Source organism: Amblyomma mixtum, chromosome 2 (assembly GCF_055824585.1).
Source record: "Amblyomma mixtum isolate Tamu chromosome 2, ASM5582458v1, whole genome shotgun sequence".
Taxonomy (NCBI): domain Eukaryota; kingdom Metazoa; phylum Arthropoda; class Arachnida; order Ixodida; family Ixodidae; genus Amblyomma; species Amblyomma mixtum.
The window spans coordinates 150352364-150369269 of NC_143013.1; the positions used below are offsets into that span (position 1 = coordinate 150352364).

The 16906-nt window shown below is 48.8% G+C and overlaps 1 protein-coding gene across 1 annotated transcript; it reads left to right on the forward strand.

Moving 5' to 3' along the window:
• The first annotated feature begins 1111 nt into the window (after positions 1-1111).
• Positions 1112-4337, forward strand: LOC149361258 (uncharacterized). The gene is made up of 2 exons (XM_089569487.1): positions 1112-1123; positions 3861-4337. The coding sequence occupies exons 1-2, from the start codon at positions 1112-1114 to the stop codon at positions 4335-4337; spliced, it is 489 nt and encodes a 162-aa protein (XP_089425613.1).
• Positions 4338-16906: the final 12569 nt, after the last annotated feature.

Here is a 16906-nt window from a genome sequence, read left to right on the forward strand (position 1 = left end):
TAATTTTTTTCCATGTAATTTTATATATTCTGTATTCGAATTCCTGAAATATTTTAAATGCTTTTCCGTCTACAGAGCTTATAGTCATTACATTGATTTTTCTGCTATAGATTTTCTAGCCTAGATGAACCCAGTTATGACGCGCAGTGGGAGCTGAGTGGATTTGGTATTCGACTCTTGGTCCAAAAGTCTATGGATCTATTCGAGCAGTGCCGGCCCCCTTTTGGTGAATGCGAAATGCAAAATGTGTCTATATGCTGTGCGGTATAAATAAGCTCACGTAAGGAACTGCCGGTAGTCTAAAGTAAATTGGAGCCCTCCAATAATGCTTCATTAATAACTAAAGTGTCTCATCGGGAGTCTAAACATAACTATTTGCAGTCTTTACAACACACTTGTACACAATATGATGTTGAGTTAACGCGAATTCTGAGACGGCAAGACCTCCAGATTACTCCCAGGGAGATAGGTACTTCTAACAACATTTTATGCTGCTTTATTATAACTGCATAAACAGTTCGTTATCCAACTGGCTGTAATGTTCACGAAACGGTGCCTCTATGAGGAAAGCCTCATTTCATACGTGCACCGTAACCTACGCTCAAGGATTTTTTATCTCGTGAAGTTAAACTTGGTCCACTGCTCCAAACTACTATAGATCGACATTAGGCTTTCTTCAAAATACGCTTTGCCTGTGGAAAAGGGAGGTGGTGCATAGCTCTTTTTTCAGAACCGAACCTACGTCTCTTTTGCGTCCGAAGTTTCCTTTCTAAATAGCTGCCGATAAAGCGGAAGGAAAGCCTCTTCCTCAAATGCTTCGTGGTTCCGGTTAGATGCATACGGCCTGAACATTCTTGAGAATGCGGTCTCGTTGCGAACCCGGGAAAGCCTAAGGAGACAACTATAACACGTGCCACTACATAGCGATAATGCGCGCATTTCTGCTCCGTGAGTGCCCGTTTCTTTTGATTTTACACACTGTAGGTCGGCCCACCTAATCTGTTACTGGTTTTTCTCCTCCAGAAAAGGCTGGTCCTGTAACGTATATAAACTGGGCGCCACAAAGCCTTTACCATTCTCTCACGCAGTACTTTGTCCAGGAAGACCAAAGATGCACGCTGTGGTAAGAGAACTGGCGGCCTGAAGTGACACTTTCATTTTTAATTGAATTTGATTTGGTATCCCGAGGAAACAGTCAACTAGGAAAATAATTCATTTTAGGTGTGACAAAATAACTCTTCTAGTAGCTCGTGTGTTTTTTTTAGTTTGCACCGTTGACACAAGTAATTGCCATTTCCTGATGCCTCTTCTTCTTAATTTGATCCTCTTGAGGTCGAATGGCTGATGGCATTTTGCACATATCCCCATAATGCCAGTCTTCTCTGGTTACGAGTGCATGCATATATTTTAGCAAAGTTTTTGGCATACCTGCAGCCGGATTCGCTATTAGCCTAGTGTTTACCCATTAGAAGGAAATTGGAGAACTGCACCAAACACAAGGAGGAACTGCAAATTTTCGACAACTGTGTGAAACCTGAGGGCGATGAGCTTGAGGCGAAACGAGATCAAAGCTTAGTTTAAGGGAAGCACTGACCATCTCAGGCGTTCCTGATTCCCTGATATGACGGTTAAACAAACCCGTGCCTCTCATCGTAACTACATGTGAATTGTTGTAGGAGTTGTTTAGGCGTCCGTATCTACTACGCATCCCAAGGAACCGACGCTTGCCGCGCTACCAGACACCTCAGCCAGGATGTGCAGCCAGAGAGAAATCAGACTTGGGCTTACACACAGCTGTCTCCTCGCACGCCTCAAGCTACTCTGCTGCCCCTGACGGCGCCGCAGCGGAGGAAAACAATACTATTTTTTGGTATATGCACATAATATATTTGTGTGCTAGACTGAAAACTTAAAATGGCGACATTTCATTAACTACTGTCCGGCTTACGAAACTGCTCAGTTTAGTATCTCTGGTCAAGAAGCAGCGTGCATCATTCGGAAGATATACACACAAAGCGGAATTGTAGGATCTTAAGCGAATAAGAAGGAAAGTGATGTCATCGTGAACGTCGCGGCGTAAAATACAACACTTTATAATAGAAAGCGAGGTAAAGGAAGTGGTCAGCGAAATGAATCAATCTATACCAAGGAAGAAGGATTCACCGCAGGTCCATATGCAGGAAGTGAAATTACAACTGCAGCAAACATAAGGAGGAACTGCAAATTTTCGACAACGGTGTGAAACCTGAGGACGATGAGCTTGAGGCGAAACGAGAGGTGCTCTGAGGCAATAAAAAGCATGAAGTACCAGAAGCAATGCGCCCCACTGATGATATAGAGGATAGCATAGGGTCTTTAATAATATTAAGGACAAATAAGTGTTCTAGTGAATACAAATTTAGAGTTCAGATGCCGGAAGAGAACAGAGTGGGTAGGGGAACATGCATGAACAAACTAAATCCTGTCTGAAATTAAAAATGCACAAAGTGGGTGCGAGCGAAGGTAGCCGACAGTTCTTTAGGGTAACAAAGTTCATTCGCAGATTTGGATATAAGAGGCAGCGAGTGGCAGAATGTCAGATCTGGTGCTTGAATGGTCAGTATTCGGACATTCGGAGGCCGTAGCTGAACGTGCCTAAGACCAATTGACATTCACAAATGGATTTCCTTGTTGTGGACTCCACATACCGAGCTTAGGATGCTGATATACAAAAAAACAACCTTTGCTTCATCTTCCGCTAGACATCCGAAAACATAGGCCCTTGTGTAGCTATATTCAGCGCAACCGTAAATTTCCATGTCTTTCAATATTTGCACAAGAAATATTAGCAGACTACTAATTAGCCACTCCAAAATTGAAAGATAGCACTGAGACGCTCAGCATTCAGTACAGGCTCTCAAGCCAGAGCAGTACAGGTGCATACGCGGCCATAATGATGAGGAGCGCGCTTCAGTGGTGAAATTCGTAACACTGGTGGCTTGGGGAAATATTTTCGTGGTACTTTTATTTTATTGTCCTGACAGTGTGCCTAGTGGCATTATATGCACGCTGGAAGATTCCGCTGCTGCGGCGGCGCATTAAGTAGAGAAACCTGTCCTTCTGGCTGCATAAAGCGTGAGAAAAGCTAGAGCGCCGAAGAGGGCTCCTTTTTATTTCGAGCTGGGACATTGCATGCAAGAAATGTGTATACCTGGTGCCGCTGCCCCAATGATAATGTAGTAGAAACATTTCTCGCTTCGCATACGTGTTTCTGGCACTCTGCGAAGTAATGATATTGATGTTTTCTACATTAGTTGGGTTTTTATTTAACTGACAGCAGCTAACTCAGGCACATGAAAGCAACAAAGCAAGGAAAAAGGCAAAGGCAAGAAGGAAACTTAAAAGCAGAGCGTCTAATTTAACCGAATATTTAAACTGCAAACGCTGCGTATTCAGACCAAAATACACATCAGCTATGAAAGGCACTTTTAAACAATGAATGAGCTCAAGAGGTGGCTCTTTGACTTGAACGCAGTCATCCACAAGTCATATCGTACCTTTATTGTTGAAGAGGTCACTGGCAACATGGTCTAAACAATTGCGCTCTGCTTCCAGACACCTAACAGCTAATACTAAATTATGAGCCGGTTTAAAAAACAGTTCGTTTTCTTAAGTTTTTCGTGCTTCTTTTTTTTTGCTGACGAGAAATCCCAACAGATTCTAAGCCCATGCTCCCTTAATTTCCTTCAGGTCTAAGCAACGTATTCACTCGAAACAGCTGAAGCGAGATTTTCATTTTTTTTTGTGCTGGCAGTGCTTCGTACAGAAACAAGTGGATGCTCAGAAAATGCTTTAATCTTTTTCCGATAAACGTTGCACAGGTTACACCCCTCGTCCTCCTCCTGGTGCTGACCACTGCCTTCGCTGGTGGGAAGGTCGGCTACGGTGGACTGGGCTATGGAGGCCTCGGGTACGGAGGTCTCGGATACGGAGGCCTGGGATATGGAGGCCTTGGATACGGAGGCCTAGGATACGGAGGACTAGGCGGCTTCGGCGGCATTGGCGGCTTGGGTGGTGTTGGCGGCGCTGGCATCGGCAGCAGTGTCGCACTTCTCTCAGGCGGGCCTGGATTTGCGAAGGCTGTGGCTGGACCTGCCTTCGTAGTGAGGACGGTGCATCATGTCAACAAGGTCAGCGGCGGAGGGGCGCTCCTTGCCCACTCCGGCCTCGGCGGAGGACTAGGACTCGGCGCCGGATACGGGGGCGGACTGGGCTATGGCGGCGGTCTGGGCTACGGCGGCGGTCTAGGCTACGGTGGCGGCTACGGTGGATACGGCGGTTATGGCTACAAGGGTTGATTGCTGATTATTCAACTGCACCGACCACAGCAATTTATGCAATGCATTTAAACAGAAGTATGCGATATCATACCGGCAAAGTACAAAGATACCCCTGTTGGAATTCGCCATGAAGCTCCAGCGACTCCTTCATGCGACTTATGATGTGCGCGTTCCCGGAAGTTCTCAAGACCATGAGGAGTCATCTTCTTTCTAGCATTTTTAAACTACTATGTTATTGTGTAGTTTAATAGGACAAAAGAAAACTGGGTTGACACAGTCCTCGTGCGGAAGCGACGGCAACAGCTCAGGCATCGTTGCCGCTTCGTCTCGCATATGATTGCCCGGCTGCCTGTACTAATTACAATAAAGTTACTTTATGACCATGATGCTGATTGTACTCTATTCTACGTTACCGTCCCACATTGAAAAAAATCGCACTTCATGTGCAGTAATGACCGTTAGTCATTTCTGGATCCGGCGATGAAACTATGCAAGTGTTTTCAGGAGAAATGTGGTGAGATTTTGGAGGTGGCAGAAAAGAAAAGACTCACTCTGATACATTTAAAATCTGAGCGTGTGTATGGGTGCGCGTGTGACTTATACAAAAGAAGCTCAGTGGGACATGCTGCATGGTCAGTAATCGGAAATTTGCCTTCGGGCAAAACAGTCTCCGCTGATGTGATCTTTTAAACACCGTCTTGTCGCGAACAAAATTCTCCAAGCATTCTACTACAACGTGGAAGCGTCCTGCTGCCACCACTACATAAGTGGGAAGCAGCAAGCTACCACGCAACTATACCTTGCAGTTCTTTTCTTTCGTTTCTTCGTAGTTACGTGTGTAAGAGTCCTTCGAAAAAAATTAACTGTGGTGTAACTAGTGTTGAACCTCGTTAGAGAGTGGAAACTGTTCTGTATCGGGCAACAAGGCGCGGCTTGGCGCCTGCAACGTTGAGTGCATTCCGGACAACCTCGCTACTCGCTTAATTAAAACATTTGTAATTTACACGCTCGCAATTAAATTATTCAGGAAGGCCTCAGTACATAACTCGGTAATGCGTTTCTAAGACATCTGAGCTTTCTCGGGTGCCTTGATGTCCACACGCCTCAGCTTTCAGTGTGGGGACACCATTTGTGCCACCCAGCGCCGCTGTTTCCCACGAGCCGGTCGCGTACTGCGCGCCATCGGTGTAGCGTGGTTGATGTGATTTCGTGACAACTGCAATACTGTGACAGAACTGAAATAGGCAGCGAATAATTGTTTCTCTCTTGGTGATAATATTCAGGCATATCTGAGTGTGTATTATGCATGGTGCAGTCGCTCAGACTACACGGCAATCGAAAAGTTATGACGGACTGCCCTGTTCCCCATTCGCATGCTGCGCTCTAAAAGGACGGCGGTTATCTGTTCTTTCTTTTGTTGTTGTAATTTACAGTACCAGGGTCTCCGAATTCCGTAGAATTCATCAGCATTTGTTGTTCGAACGTGAGCACTGCTGACAAAGCCCCAAGTTTCTCGGGTATGCCAGCAGCGCAGAGCATGACCTAATATAAATTTTTTTGCATACTTAAAACCAGCTTTTCCATCATTCTCAGTGGCGGTGGTTACAACTTTTATGAACAAAAAGAGAGTTTTCAGGCCAAAATGACCCTTTACATAGGTGGAGTCCTTAGTTCGGGACCCCGCTGGACGAGGCCGCTACTCGCGCCCGCTTTACTAGAGCCCTTTGAAACTCCAGCCCCGAGCAGTTGAGCAGGGCTGCCTCCCATGCCTCTCGGGAAGGGGAACGATTGGGGGAAGGGAAGGATCCTTCTGACAGGCCCAAACCATGTGGAAAGCATCGGATACTTCCCCACAGTGAGGGCAGCGCACATCAATTTTGGGGTCGGAATGTTTCGCTATTGCAGGGCACAACAGATTGTTGGTCAGCGGGCGCCTCAGAGTTCGCTCATCGGCTTTACTAAGGACTTTAGCAGGGACTGGGAAAAGGCGACGGCGTTCGCAATAGCTGTCCAGAATTTCTCTGAACCGCAGAAGCGGTTGCGCAGTCTCTGAGCCGGGAAAGCCTGTATGAGGTGCCCGTTAGGTAAGCGCTCGGGCAGCCGGAGTCCAAATTATGTGTTTGGGCGAAGGGTCCGATTCCCTCACTGCACGCTTTTGGGCTAGGGCTGTCTCCGGGCCTCTCTCTCTTTCCTTCTCTCCGACGGAAGCCGCCCTACAAAGGCAAAATGTGGAACTTAGGCGCCAAACAGAATTCTTAGCACGAAAAATTCAGCAGATGGAGGCTAAGTTAGAGGGGCATAAAGAACTTCAAGGTGGTCTTTCCGAGTCTATAGAACTAGCCGAGCAGGAGAACCGAGATGAGACTGCATCGGTCGCATACGGGCTGACTAGCGTGTCGCAGCAGTCGGCCGACACAGTGGTTGATATAGGCTGCCAATGGTGGAGAGCCGCCTGTACAACCTGGAGAGCGAAATTGATGCTCTGCCAGGTAAAATCATGGGGCTCCATTCAGCAGCTTCTCCAGGCCGAATTCGAAAAAAAAAAATCATACTCGCCATAGGAGCACAGGTTGCTGAGACAGCTCTCTCTGTCGTTCAGGACCAAATTGGAGCTCAACTCAAACACAGCCGCTCCCGCTCGCGGTGTCAGCGACCAGACCTCCGCAGGCGGAAGGTGGTCCTTCGCCAGGCCACAGGCTCGCATGAAAACATTCCGGCCGCTCTGTCTCCGAACGTTCTGGTGCCTCTGCCTGAGGCCCCATCACCTTCGCGGGTGGGACCTGCCCCCCAAAATTAAAGAATTACACCACGATGACTAGCCGACCCCAGCGGAAAGCCAACAACAATTCGGAGCAATTCGAGATCATCCAGTGGAACTGCAGGGGTCTACGGAGCTGGAAGAAACGGTCGCACCTCCAGCTCTACCTGCAGTCTCTCGGTACCGCACCGGCGCTCCTAGCTCTTCAGGAACCCGGCGCGGACGGTAAATTCACAGGGTATAGCTCGTTTTAAGGGGGTCCTACAATGTGCATCCTGATGAACAAGGTGTACACCGCAGTCCCAGTAGACCTTGAACTGGAAACTGAACAGGAATACAGTATGGTCAAGGTCTTGCCGCTTAAGCGCCGTGACCCGTCAATAAATGTCCTTAACATTTACTGCCCCCCGCATAAGCTGCGCGTGACCTGCAACGAAATCTTCTACGGCGCGCTCAAATCGGCTGACAAGGAACCTCTAGTGATCGCTGGGGACTTCAATGCTCCCAGCCTACATTGGGGCTACCACTTTGAGAAGGCAAGAGGACGCAAGCTGGCGGAGCTCATCTCCACACTTCGTCTTACACTCCTCATGGATCCGTGTTGTCCCACACGTGTCGGCAACTCGGTTACGCGAGACACATGTCCTGGCCTGACTCTCGTTACGAACACCAAAGACGCTACTTGGGAGAACCTGGGAAAGACTCTTGGTAGCGATCACCGCCTTCTCCGGGTTACTCTTCTGGTGAAGGCGGCTCGCAAAATGTGGGGACACGCTAAATTGACCGACTAGCTTAAGTTTCGGACACAAGAGATACCTCCCGTGCTGCTTTCCGGCGGATATGCGGAGCGAGCAAAGAATTTAGACACAATACAAAGACAACACGTCAATACACTTCAGACCACCGAAGAGATTGCTGCAGTGGACAAACACCTACTGCACTTGTGGGAGGCGCGCCGGAGTCTTACCAAACAGTGGAAGAAGCAAAAGCTGAATCGCAAACTTAAGGCTCGCATTGTCGACCTCACGGAGCAGGCTGCGGCATATGCTGCCCAGCTCACCGATTCACATTGGATAGAGAAGTGTAATTCGGCAGCGCGTCAGATGAGCTCGAGAGGAACATGGCGCTTCTTTCGTGGTCTCATTGACCCCGATAAAGCAGAGAGGAGACGCAAAGAAAGCGCCGGCGGGCTTTGCACGGGTACCAAGGTACGAAGGCTCAACTTGCGGACACCCTGTGCAACAGATATCACTGCCGCATAGAAGACCCAGTTGTGCCCGAGTATGAGCATGCGGGAAAGCCGAATCCCGACATTGATGCCCCTTTTGAGTAACACGAAATTAAGGCGGCTTTAGCTGAAATGCGGCGAGGTACAGCTCCCGGTCGGGATCGCATAACAGTAAACCTGTTGGCGAACCTCCCTGATTTGGCCTACCTCCACCTGCTAGTGTGCATTAATAAGATTTGGGACGGGCGTCCACTCCCTCCCGAATGGATTTCATCCCTAAGCCAGGCAAGACAGTGAAATACCGACAACCTGAGGCTCATCTCACTAACCTCTTGAGTGGGCAAGCTTATGGAGACGAAGGTTAGGGAACGCCTCTCTCCACACATAGAGACGAAGGGCCTCTTTGCAGACACTATGTTCGGGTTCCGACCGCATATGTCTGCGCAGTACGTCCTCCTCCAGTTACGCCGCTACATAATACGACCCACTGGCATGCGCCACAACGACATGGCCATCCTTGCCCTCGATCTGAAGGTGTCCTTTGACAGCGTTCGTCATGGCAGCATCTTGACTAACTTGAGTACCACCTATTGTGGGTGTAAGGCATTCACGTATTTACGAGACTTTCTCTCGAAGCGCCAGGCCTTCCTCAAGATTGAGGACGACGAATACGGACCATACACAATGGGTACACGGGGTACACCCCAAGGAGCGGTTTTGTCGCCGCTTCTTTTCAACATTGCCATGATGCAGCTTCCACACCAATTGGCCTGGGTGGAAGGCATCCATCACGCACTCTACGCGGATGACATAACAATTTCGACTGCCGAAGGGAGCCTTGGGGAAATGAAGGACCGCCTTCAGCGGGCCGCCATCATAATCGATGGCTACGCTATCAGCTGTGTTCTCCAATGTGCTCCCGCAGAGTCAGAACTTCTGCACATCAGATCCAATCCTAAAGACAACACGAGTTTGCAAATCTATCTGACCTATCTTGCACTATCTTCCTATCTTCGCACTACGAAACAACATCAAAACAGAATCGGCGCCATCGTTAGAAAGGCTACAAAGCGAGCACTGGGCCTTCCAGTGGCCACCTTCAATGCTAAGTTGTCGCCGTTGGGGGTGATCAACTCCTACCAGGAGTTACGCGAGGCCCACCTCGTGAACCAATATACGCGACTCTCGCAGACGGCATCCGGCGCCGCCTGCTAGATCGCTTGCAGATCCAACACGAGGGCACTCCAGAGGAGAGGTGCTGGATTCCTGAGCTATGGCGTCACATGCTCTGGGTCCCTCCACTCCCGCGCAACATGGAAACGCATAAACACGAAGGCAGACGAGAGGCGCGCGCTCGAGCCCTGGAACACCAACACGGATCTAAACAGGGTGTATACTACGTTGACGGGGCAGGGCCGTCGATCACTGGATTCTACACGGCCGCAGAATTTCACCAGGATCAATGCGTTAACGGCCTCTCCTTTCTAGCTCGAAACTCAGCGCAGGCCGAGGAAGTAGCCATTGCGCTTGCCGCCTCGGACCCGAATTCGAAGGTAATCGTGAGAAATACGCGTCGAGCCTGTCAACTGCACCTGGCTGGTGAGGTTTCACCTTTAGCCTGCTGTATATCATTCTCGGGGATCCCTTTGCCTTATTACTGCACCGTAGGGAGGGAATTCTACGAAGGAATACTGGGAAATTTTTCTTCCATATGGTCGGTTGCCACATTTCTCGAGGCGTACAGCTGACGACATGTCTGACACCAAATGGTCATGTGTCTTCAACGGCTTCCCTTGGGTTCTTCCATAGCAAAATCAGCTGAGTGTTGAGTTCCTTCTGAACGGTGTCGACTACGCGTTGAAAATAAGAAATTGAACAAAATGCAGCGACGAGTGCTTTACGTACTTCCTTGCCAGCGAGAGCGCGTAAATAATATGGCTGCCTCATTGGGAATCTCCATGTCATCAGGTTCTGAAGAAAGCAATCGGCAACATATGATGTGGCGTGGCAGGTTTTAACCCTCCCCTACCCTTGGCACGACCTGCTGCTGAACGACTACAGATTTCCCGGCCTAACTCGTGGGTTTTCGTGCTTCTAGTTTGCTGGAAAAACATACCACTGTTTAAAGTGCGGTGCTGAAAGCGATATGTGTGCGGAGGCAGCTATAATCGGGAGAAAAAGGTTTTGATAAGTACCGAGGCGTTTCTAATCTGGAGAAGAAATCTAAACAAGCAAAACTGAGGAGAAAGTGGGCAGTTTCGCCTTCTGGACAACGCCCCTCTGCTTGGCGTGAGCTTCGGTGGTGTGTATAGTGCTGTTGTCAGAGATCAAGCAATGAGGGGCTGCTGTGTTCCGGGCTCTTTTGCTAACATTAGAAGAAGACAGCGGCAATTTCACCTTCCTCTGGAAAGCGTACGCAGCATTGGTACTTTGGCATCCCACCTCTGCCACCACTGTTGGGACTGGGCCTCCGAGCCAAGAAATGGTCGAGGTGACGGTGGGTCAAAGGACGTTTATGTACAATATGCACAAGGGCTTTTACATTGTAGATACAAGGGCCGAGAGCACCACGGGCTAGCACAAAGAAGGGCGGCACCCGGCGGCGAGCGTAGCTCCGGCGTAATGGCTCTTCTGCTGCCTGTCTGCTGCTCGGGTTCAGCGCGGCTCCGTTTTTATAGCCGCCGGTGTCCGGTGCGGCAGCCAGCAGTTCAGATCCTCCAATCAGGTCACGGCACTGGCCACCGTTCAAATTAGATGAATCGTCGAGAGGGGCCCGGCCGTTGAAGGCTTGCAGACTGGAAAGGGCGGCCGACGAAGCGTCGTAGGAGTTCGAACCGACGGTGACGAGGGAGATGTTGAAGAGTCCGCGCCGGCGAGGCGGGGTGATTCACGCTGCAAGCCGCGACATGTCCAATGAGAATCTGGGCTTGCTTTGCGCGACGGCGGGCGCGCGGCGCTGGTTTCCAGAGAGGCCAGCGGAATGTGGGCGCCAGCACAACAGCAGAAAAAAGAGTGAATAGCAGGTCAAGCAAGACGGCTGGAAATCAAAACACAGATAAAAAGTATGGAAGCTAAGGTATGAAAAACACTTTCATTCCAGAACAGTTCTTACTTGCACCGGGGTTATAATGCACTATTTTTAATTTGCATACTCATAATTGCTGAAATTTTAGCAGCCGTCAAAGGCGACTTCTCCCACTGGATTTCATTGCGAAAGAAAAGCTGTCTGAGCGACAGCCTTTGGCAAATACACTAACGCCGACCGGAATAAGTAACTGTGATTGTTGCATCCGGTTATCTTCATATCTAGGGCAACAGATTGCACTGGAGTATGCCACCCCCGTTGTCTGAATGTAACGACGGTTCGCAAGGCGGCGAGTTCCTCGGCATATTAGCTGGGAAAGATGGCATGCTTTAGTGTGACAACTCAGATTCACTGTTCAAACAGTTCCTGTCCCCACCCTGTTTTGGCAGCACACCCACTTTGTGGAATTCTGTATGGTCATCATGATCATATCAACCTGACTACGCTCACTGCAGGACAAAGGCCTTTCCCACCTCTCTCTAATTAACCCTGTCCTTTGACAGTTGCGACCACCCCATACCGTAAACTTTATAATCTGATTCGCCCACCTAACATTCTACCGCCCCTTGCTACGTTTGACTTCTCTTGGAACCCACTCTGTTACCCTTAAGGACAAGCGGCTATCTTGCCTTCTTATTACATGCCCTGCCCAAGCCCATTTCTTCCTGTTGATTTCAACTAGGATGTCATTAAACCGCGTTTGTTCCCTCACCCACTCCACCCTGTTCGGATCTCTTAACATTACACCTATCATTTTCTTTCGTAGCTCGGTGCGTTGTGCATAAGCTGAACCCTCTTCTTTAGCCTCTACGTTTCTGACCCACAGGCGAGTACCGGTAAGATACAGCTGTTGTAGACTTTTCTCTTAAGGAATATTGACAAACTGTCATTCATGATCTGAGGGAACCTGCCATATCCGCTCTAAACCAATCTTATTTTTCTAGTTATTCCATCTCATGATTCGTATCAGCGCTCACTGCCTGCCCTAAGCATATTCTCTTTTACGATTTTCAGCAACTCGCTACCAACAGGGAACTGCTTTTCCCTTGCTACACTGATGAACATAGTTTGGTTTTCTGCATGTTCATTTTTTGACCTACCCTTCTGCTCTGCCTAACTAACTCATTGATCATATTTTGCAGTTCATGTGTTGACTGACATAGCAAGTCAATGTCATCCGCTAATCGGAGATAACTTAGGTATTCTGCATTAACTCTCATCCCCAACTATCAGGGCTCGGAATACCTCCTTTAAACGTGCCGTGAGTAGCATTGGCGAGGCCGTGTCTCCCTTCCTGACACCATTTCTTATTGTAATTTTATTGCTAACTCTATGAAGGACTATAGTAGTTGTTCAGTCGTTATGGATATCTTCCAATATTTACACAAAACACCCTTCTGCACCCTAATTAGGCAATTCCCGCATGACAGCTCAAGTTTCCATTGAGTCAAATGCTTTCTCGTAATCAATGAAGGCTATAGAAAGGGGTCGGTTATATTCTACATATTTCTCTGTCACCTGATTGATAGTGTGAATATGGTCTGTTGTCGAGTATCCTTTACGGAAGCCTGCATGATCATTTGGTTGATTGAAGTCTAAGGTTGTCGTGACCCTATTAACGATTACCTTAGCAAATACCTTGTAGGCAACAGACAATAAGCTAATCAGTCTGTAATTCTTCAAGTCCATGACGTCTCTTTTCTTGTGAACTAAGATAATGTTAGCGTTTTTCCAAGCTCTAGGTACGCTAGAGGTTACAAGGCATTGCGTATGCAGGGGGGCTAGTTTTTCTAGCATAATCTCCGCTCCGTCCAACTAATCTGCTTTTACCTAATCCTCGCCAGCTGATTTCCCCCTTTTCATTGTTCCTAAGGCTTCCTTTACTTTCTCTTTCGTTACTGGCAGGATGTCCCATTGCTGTTCGCTACATACTTTCTCACTAACGCTCTCATTGCATTGGCTACTGCATAGATTTGTGTAGAACTCTTGGACTATTTTAACTATTTTATCCATATTGCTAACGACAATGCCGTCTTTAGCACTTAGCGCATACATATGACTTTTCCTTAGGCCTTATTTTTTTACCGATTTTAGGGTGCCTTCGTTCGTTAAAGGAAGCTAGATTCCCTCCTTATTAAGCATCCTTATGCCGGCTACCTTGCGCTTATTTATGGAACTTAAAGGCTGTGCTAGTTCTACTCCGTCTGTAGAGTTAGACGCCCTGATGCTTTGGCGCTGCTTAATCAGATCTATCGCCTCCTGAGATAGCTTGCCGGTATCCTGTCGAACCATCCTACCGCCTACTTCTTCGGTGCACTCCGTGACGATAGCTGTGAGATTATCGTTCATTGTTTAAACATCACTGTTGCCTTCCTCAGTGAATGCGGAGTAGCTGTTCTGCCGCGAAATCCTTTATTCCTCTACCCTCCCTCTTACTACTAAGTCGTTAATGGACTTCTGCGTCACTAATTTCTTCCGTTCCCTCTTAAAATATAAGTTAATGCGAGACCTTACCATTCTGTGATCTCTACAACGGACCTTTCCGAGGACCTCCACATCCTCTACGATGGCAGGCTGAGTGCATAGTATGAATTCTATTTGATTTTTAGTCTCACCACCGGTGCCCTTCCACGTCCACTTTCTGTTTTCTTGTTTATGGAGGAAGGTATTCATGGTCCATAAATTATTTCTACCTACGAACTCTACTGGTGACTCTCTCCTTCTACTCCTAGAATCTCTCATATTCGCCTAGCGCCTGGTCTCCAGCCTGCTTCTTGCCCACCTTCGCATTGAACTCGCCCAAAGTAAAATCACAGTGTACTGTGATTTTACTTTGTTCATTGCCGATTCCACGTCTTCCCAGATGCTTTCAACGCTGTAGTCATCATGGCGATGTAGGGGCGTAGGCCTACACCACATTCAGCTTGTACCTTTCATTAAACATAATTAAGATAGCTGCCGCCCTCTGGTTAATACCCCATGCGGTAGCGGCAGTTTTCTCTTCGAAAAAGGCCGCGCCGTACTGCGCTCAGTTCGGCCGAACGAGAGAGTGAGACCCAAAATGTCGCCGTTTAGAGCGGCGTCTTCACCGTGAAAGCCGCGCTGGCCATTGAGGCACCCTAGTGCATTCCCTAGACACTCGCCACATGCTGAACCAACGCCGTACATTGTGTTGGGGTCTCAGTGGGTCGCACATGATGGTGCTAGAGACGGCACGCCATGTAAAGCCCATTGTTATTGTAAGTAGCGCATTTCTGTGAACTTGCCGGAGTCTCTGCTCCGCGCTTTTCGGAACGATGATTGGCTCCTCCGGCAACGTGCGAAAGCATCGCTTTCTTACGTTTTCGTTTTCCGTCTGCGCCATGTGTAGGTCATCTGTCTCTGCTGCTGGTCGAGTTCAGTTGAGTTACACGCTCACAATTCAAAGTGTGCTTTTTAATGCCTCATTATTCCTTGCTTCGGTGCAGTTCACTGCACAAACGGGAGTGAAAATAGCTTCGTACTGTTCGCGAATGCTCGAGGAAGAAATGTGTCTACCGAGAACAAAAATGGCTGCACAACATCCCCCTTAAGTATAGTGTATAGTGTTCATAGATTCTAGAGTGTGAAATCTTAAGGAAGCTAATAATCTTGCTTAATTCGCGGATCATTGTCAGTAGTTTCGCACGCTGTTCCTTCCAATGGCTGTACTGCGTGTGTTCTATTCGCGAATGTTGGTGTGGGGATTACGCCTATTATAGTCACTTTAATTTATTGATCTCAGTGCGAGTTTCACCGAGAAACGTTTGCGTCGAGAACGTTACTTTTTTTGCTAGTGGTTCTGACGTGGCGCAAAATTGAAAACATGTTGTTTTTTCTGGCGTATACGGCAGTATCTCTCCCATATGCCTCAGAGCTCTAGTCTGATAACTTTAATGGCGTTAAGCAAGCGTCTGTCTAGGGATGACAGCGGATATCAATCATGAGAGCGTTTAGTAAGTTAGTTCGATCGTCGCTACTGCGCCCGACTCTGCTGAGGTTTCGAGCCCTAAGCGACCCGAGGAGCGAGTCCAGAAAAGGGTGCCATTTACGGTTGTTTGCAGAGCTTGTTTGTGTGTTTGTTCATGCTTCAAGGCTACCGACACGCCGCTTTATCGCTTCGTTTGCGACGCAAGACGGACCTAGATTTATCTCGATTGATCGCATCCAGGCGGAGCCGATTCTAGTTTGCGCCAGAATGTTCTAGTAACTTTCCAAGCTTTATCTCGAGTGTTCGCTATCAGCTTTAAAAAGAGCACGGCCGACAGCGGCGGGGATTTTGTTCGACGACCGCCGAGCACGCTTGTTGCTACGCTGCCGCCCAGTGATTCATTTCTTTGCGAGCGCAAGTCAGCCCAAATAAAGAGTTTCGTTTCGAAGACATTCTCACTTTTTTCCTGGTTGCCGAACTACAGTTACCATTACGTGACATCTGGTGGAGGTGCTAGCCGATGTCCCTGTCACCCTCACCCCCTGGGAGCCCTCAAAGCAGCCCGAGCCGTGTCGGAGAAGATCACAAGAAAGCCGCAGAAGCCGTCCCAACCGAAGGCGAAGGTCGAAGCAGCCGTCGTATCCAGAGGCGTCCACCAGAATTCGGGCTGCTACCGGACCACACGCGAGCGCAGAAGGACTCCTCAATTTCGACGTCAGCCATGGCTACGACACCAGCCTGTATTATTTTACACCAGCCCCGACTGCCGCCCACGTTCAACGCTTCACCGGGTGAAGATCCCGAAGAATGGCTAGAACAGTTTGAGCGTGTCGCCGTGTTCAACAGTTGGGACGACCGAACCAAAGTGAGCCATGTTTTCTTCGCCTTGGAAGGACCCGCGAGAATTTGGTTCGAAAACCACGAAAGTTTCTCTAGCGAGGTGGGAACTATTCAAGCTCGAGTTCCTGAAGGCCCTCACGAGCATCATCAGGAAAGAAAGAGCTCAGTTGCTTCTACAATCCCGCATCCAGCACCCGAATGAGACTGTAACCGCGTACGTAGAAGACATGAAGCACCTTTTTCGACGTGTCGATCCTGATGTGACGGAGGAGAAGGTGCAGCTTTTGATGCGTGGGGCTAAAGAGGCACTTTTCGGCGGTCTCACCCGCAATTCACCGACGACGGTCGCGAAATTCACCACTGAAGCAGCCGACATTGAGAAAACCTTGGAAGCACGAGCCCGTCATTTTCCTCGACAGCCCGAAGTGACCTCGACTGCCCTCTCGGATAGCACAGCATTAGGAGGCAACCTGTGGGATGTTCTCCGCGAAATGGTACGAGAAGAGCTGCGTCGCCTGCTGCCATCTTCCAACCAGTCTCAAGTAGCGAACCTTGAGCAAATCGTACGCGAAGAAGCGCAGCATACGCTTGGCCCCCGTCATCTTTGCCTCCTGCTGAAGCTCCAGCCTCAACCTACGCCGCTGCACTACGCAGTCCTCCGTCCCAACGCGAGAGCCGAAGTCCGCCTCTTCGACGTGAACCAGCGGTTCCCGAACGCCATCCCCCT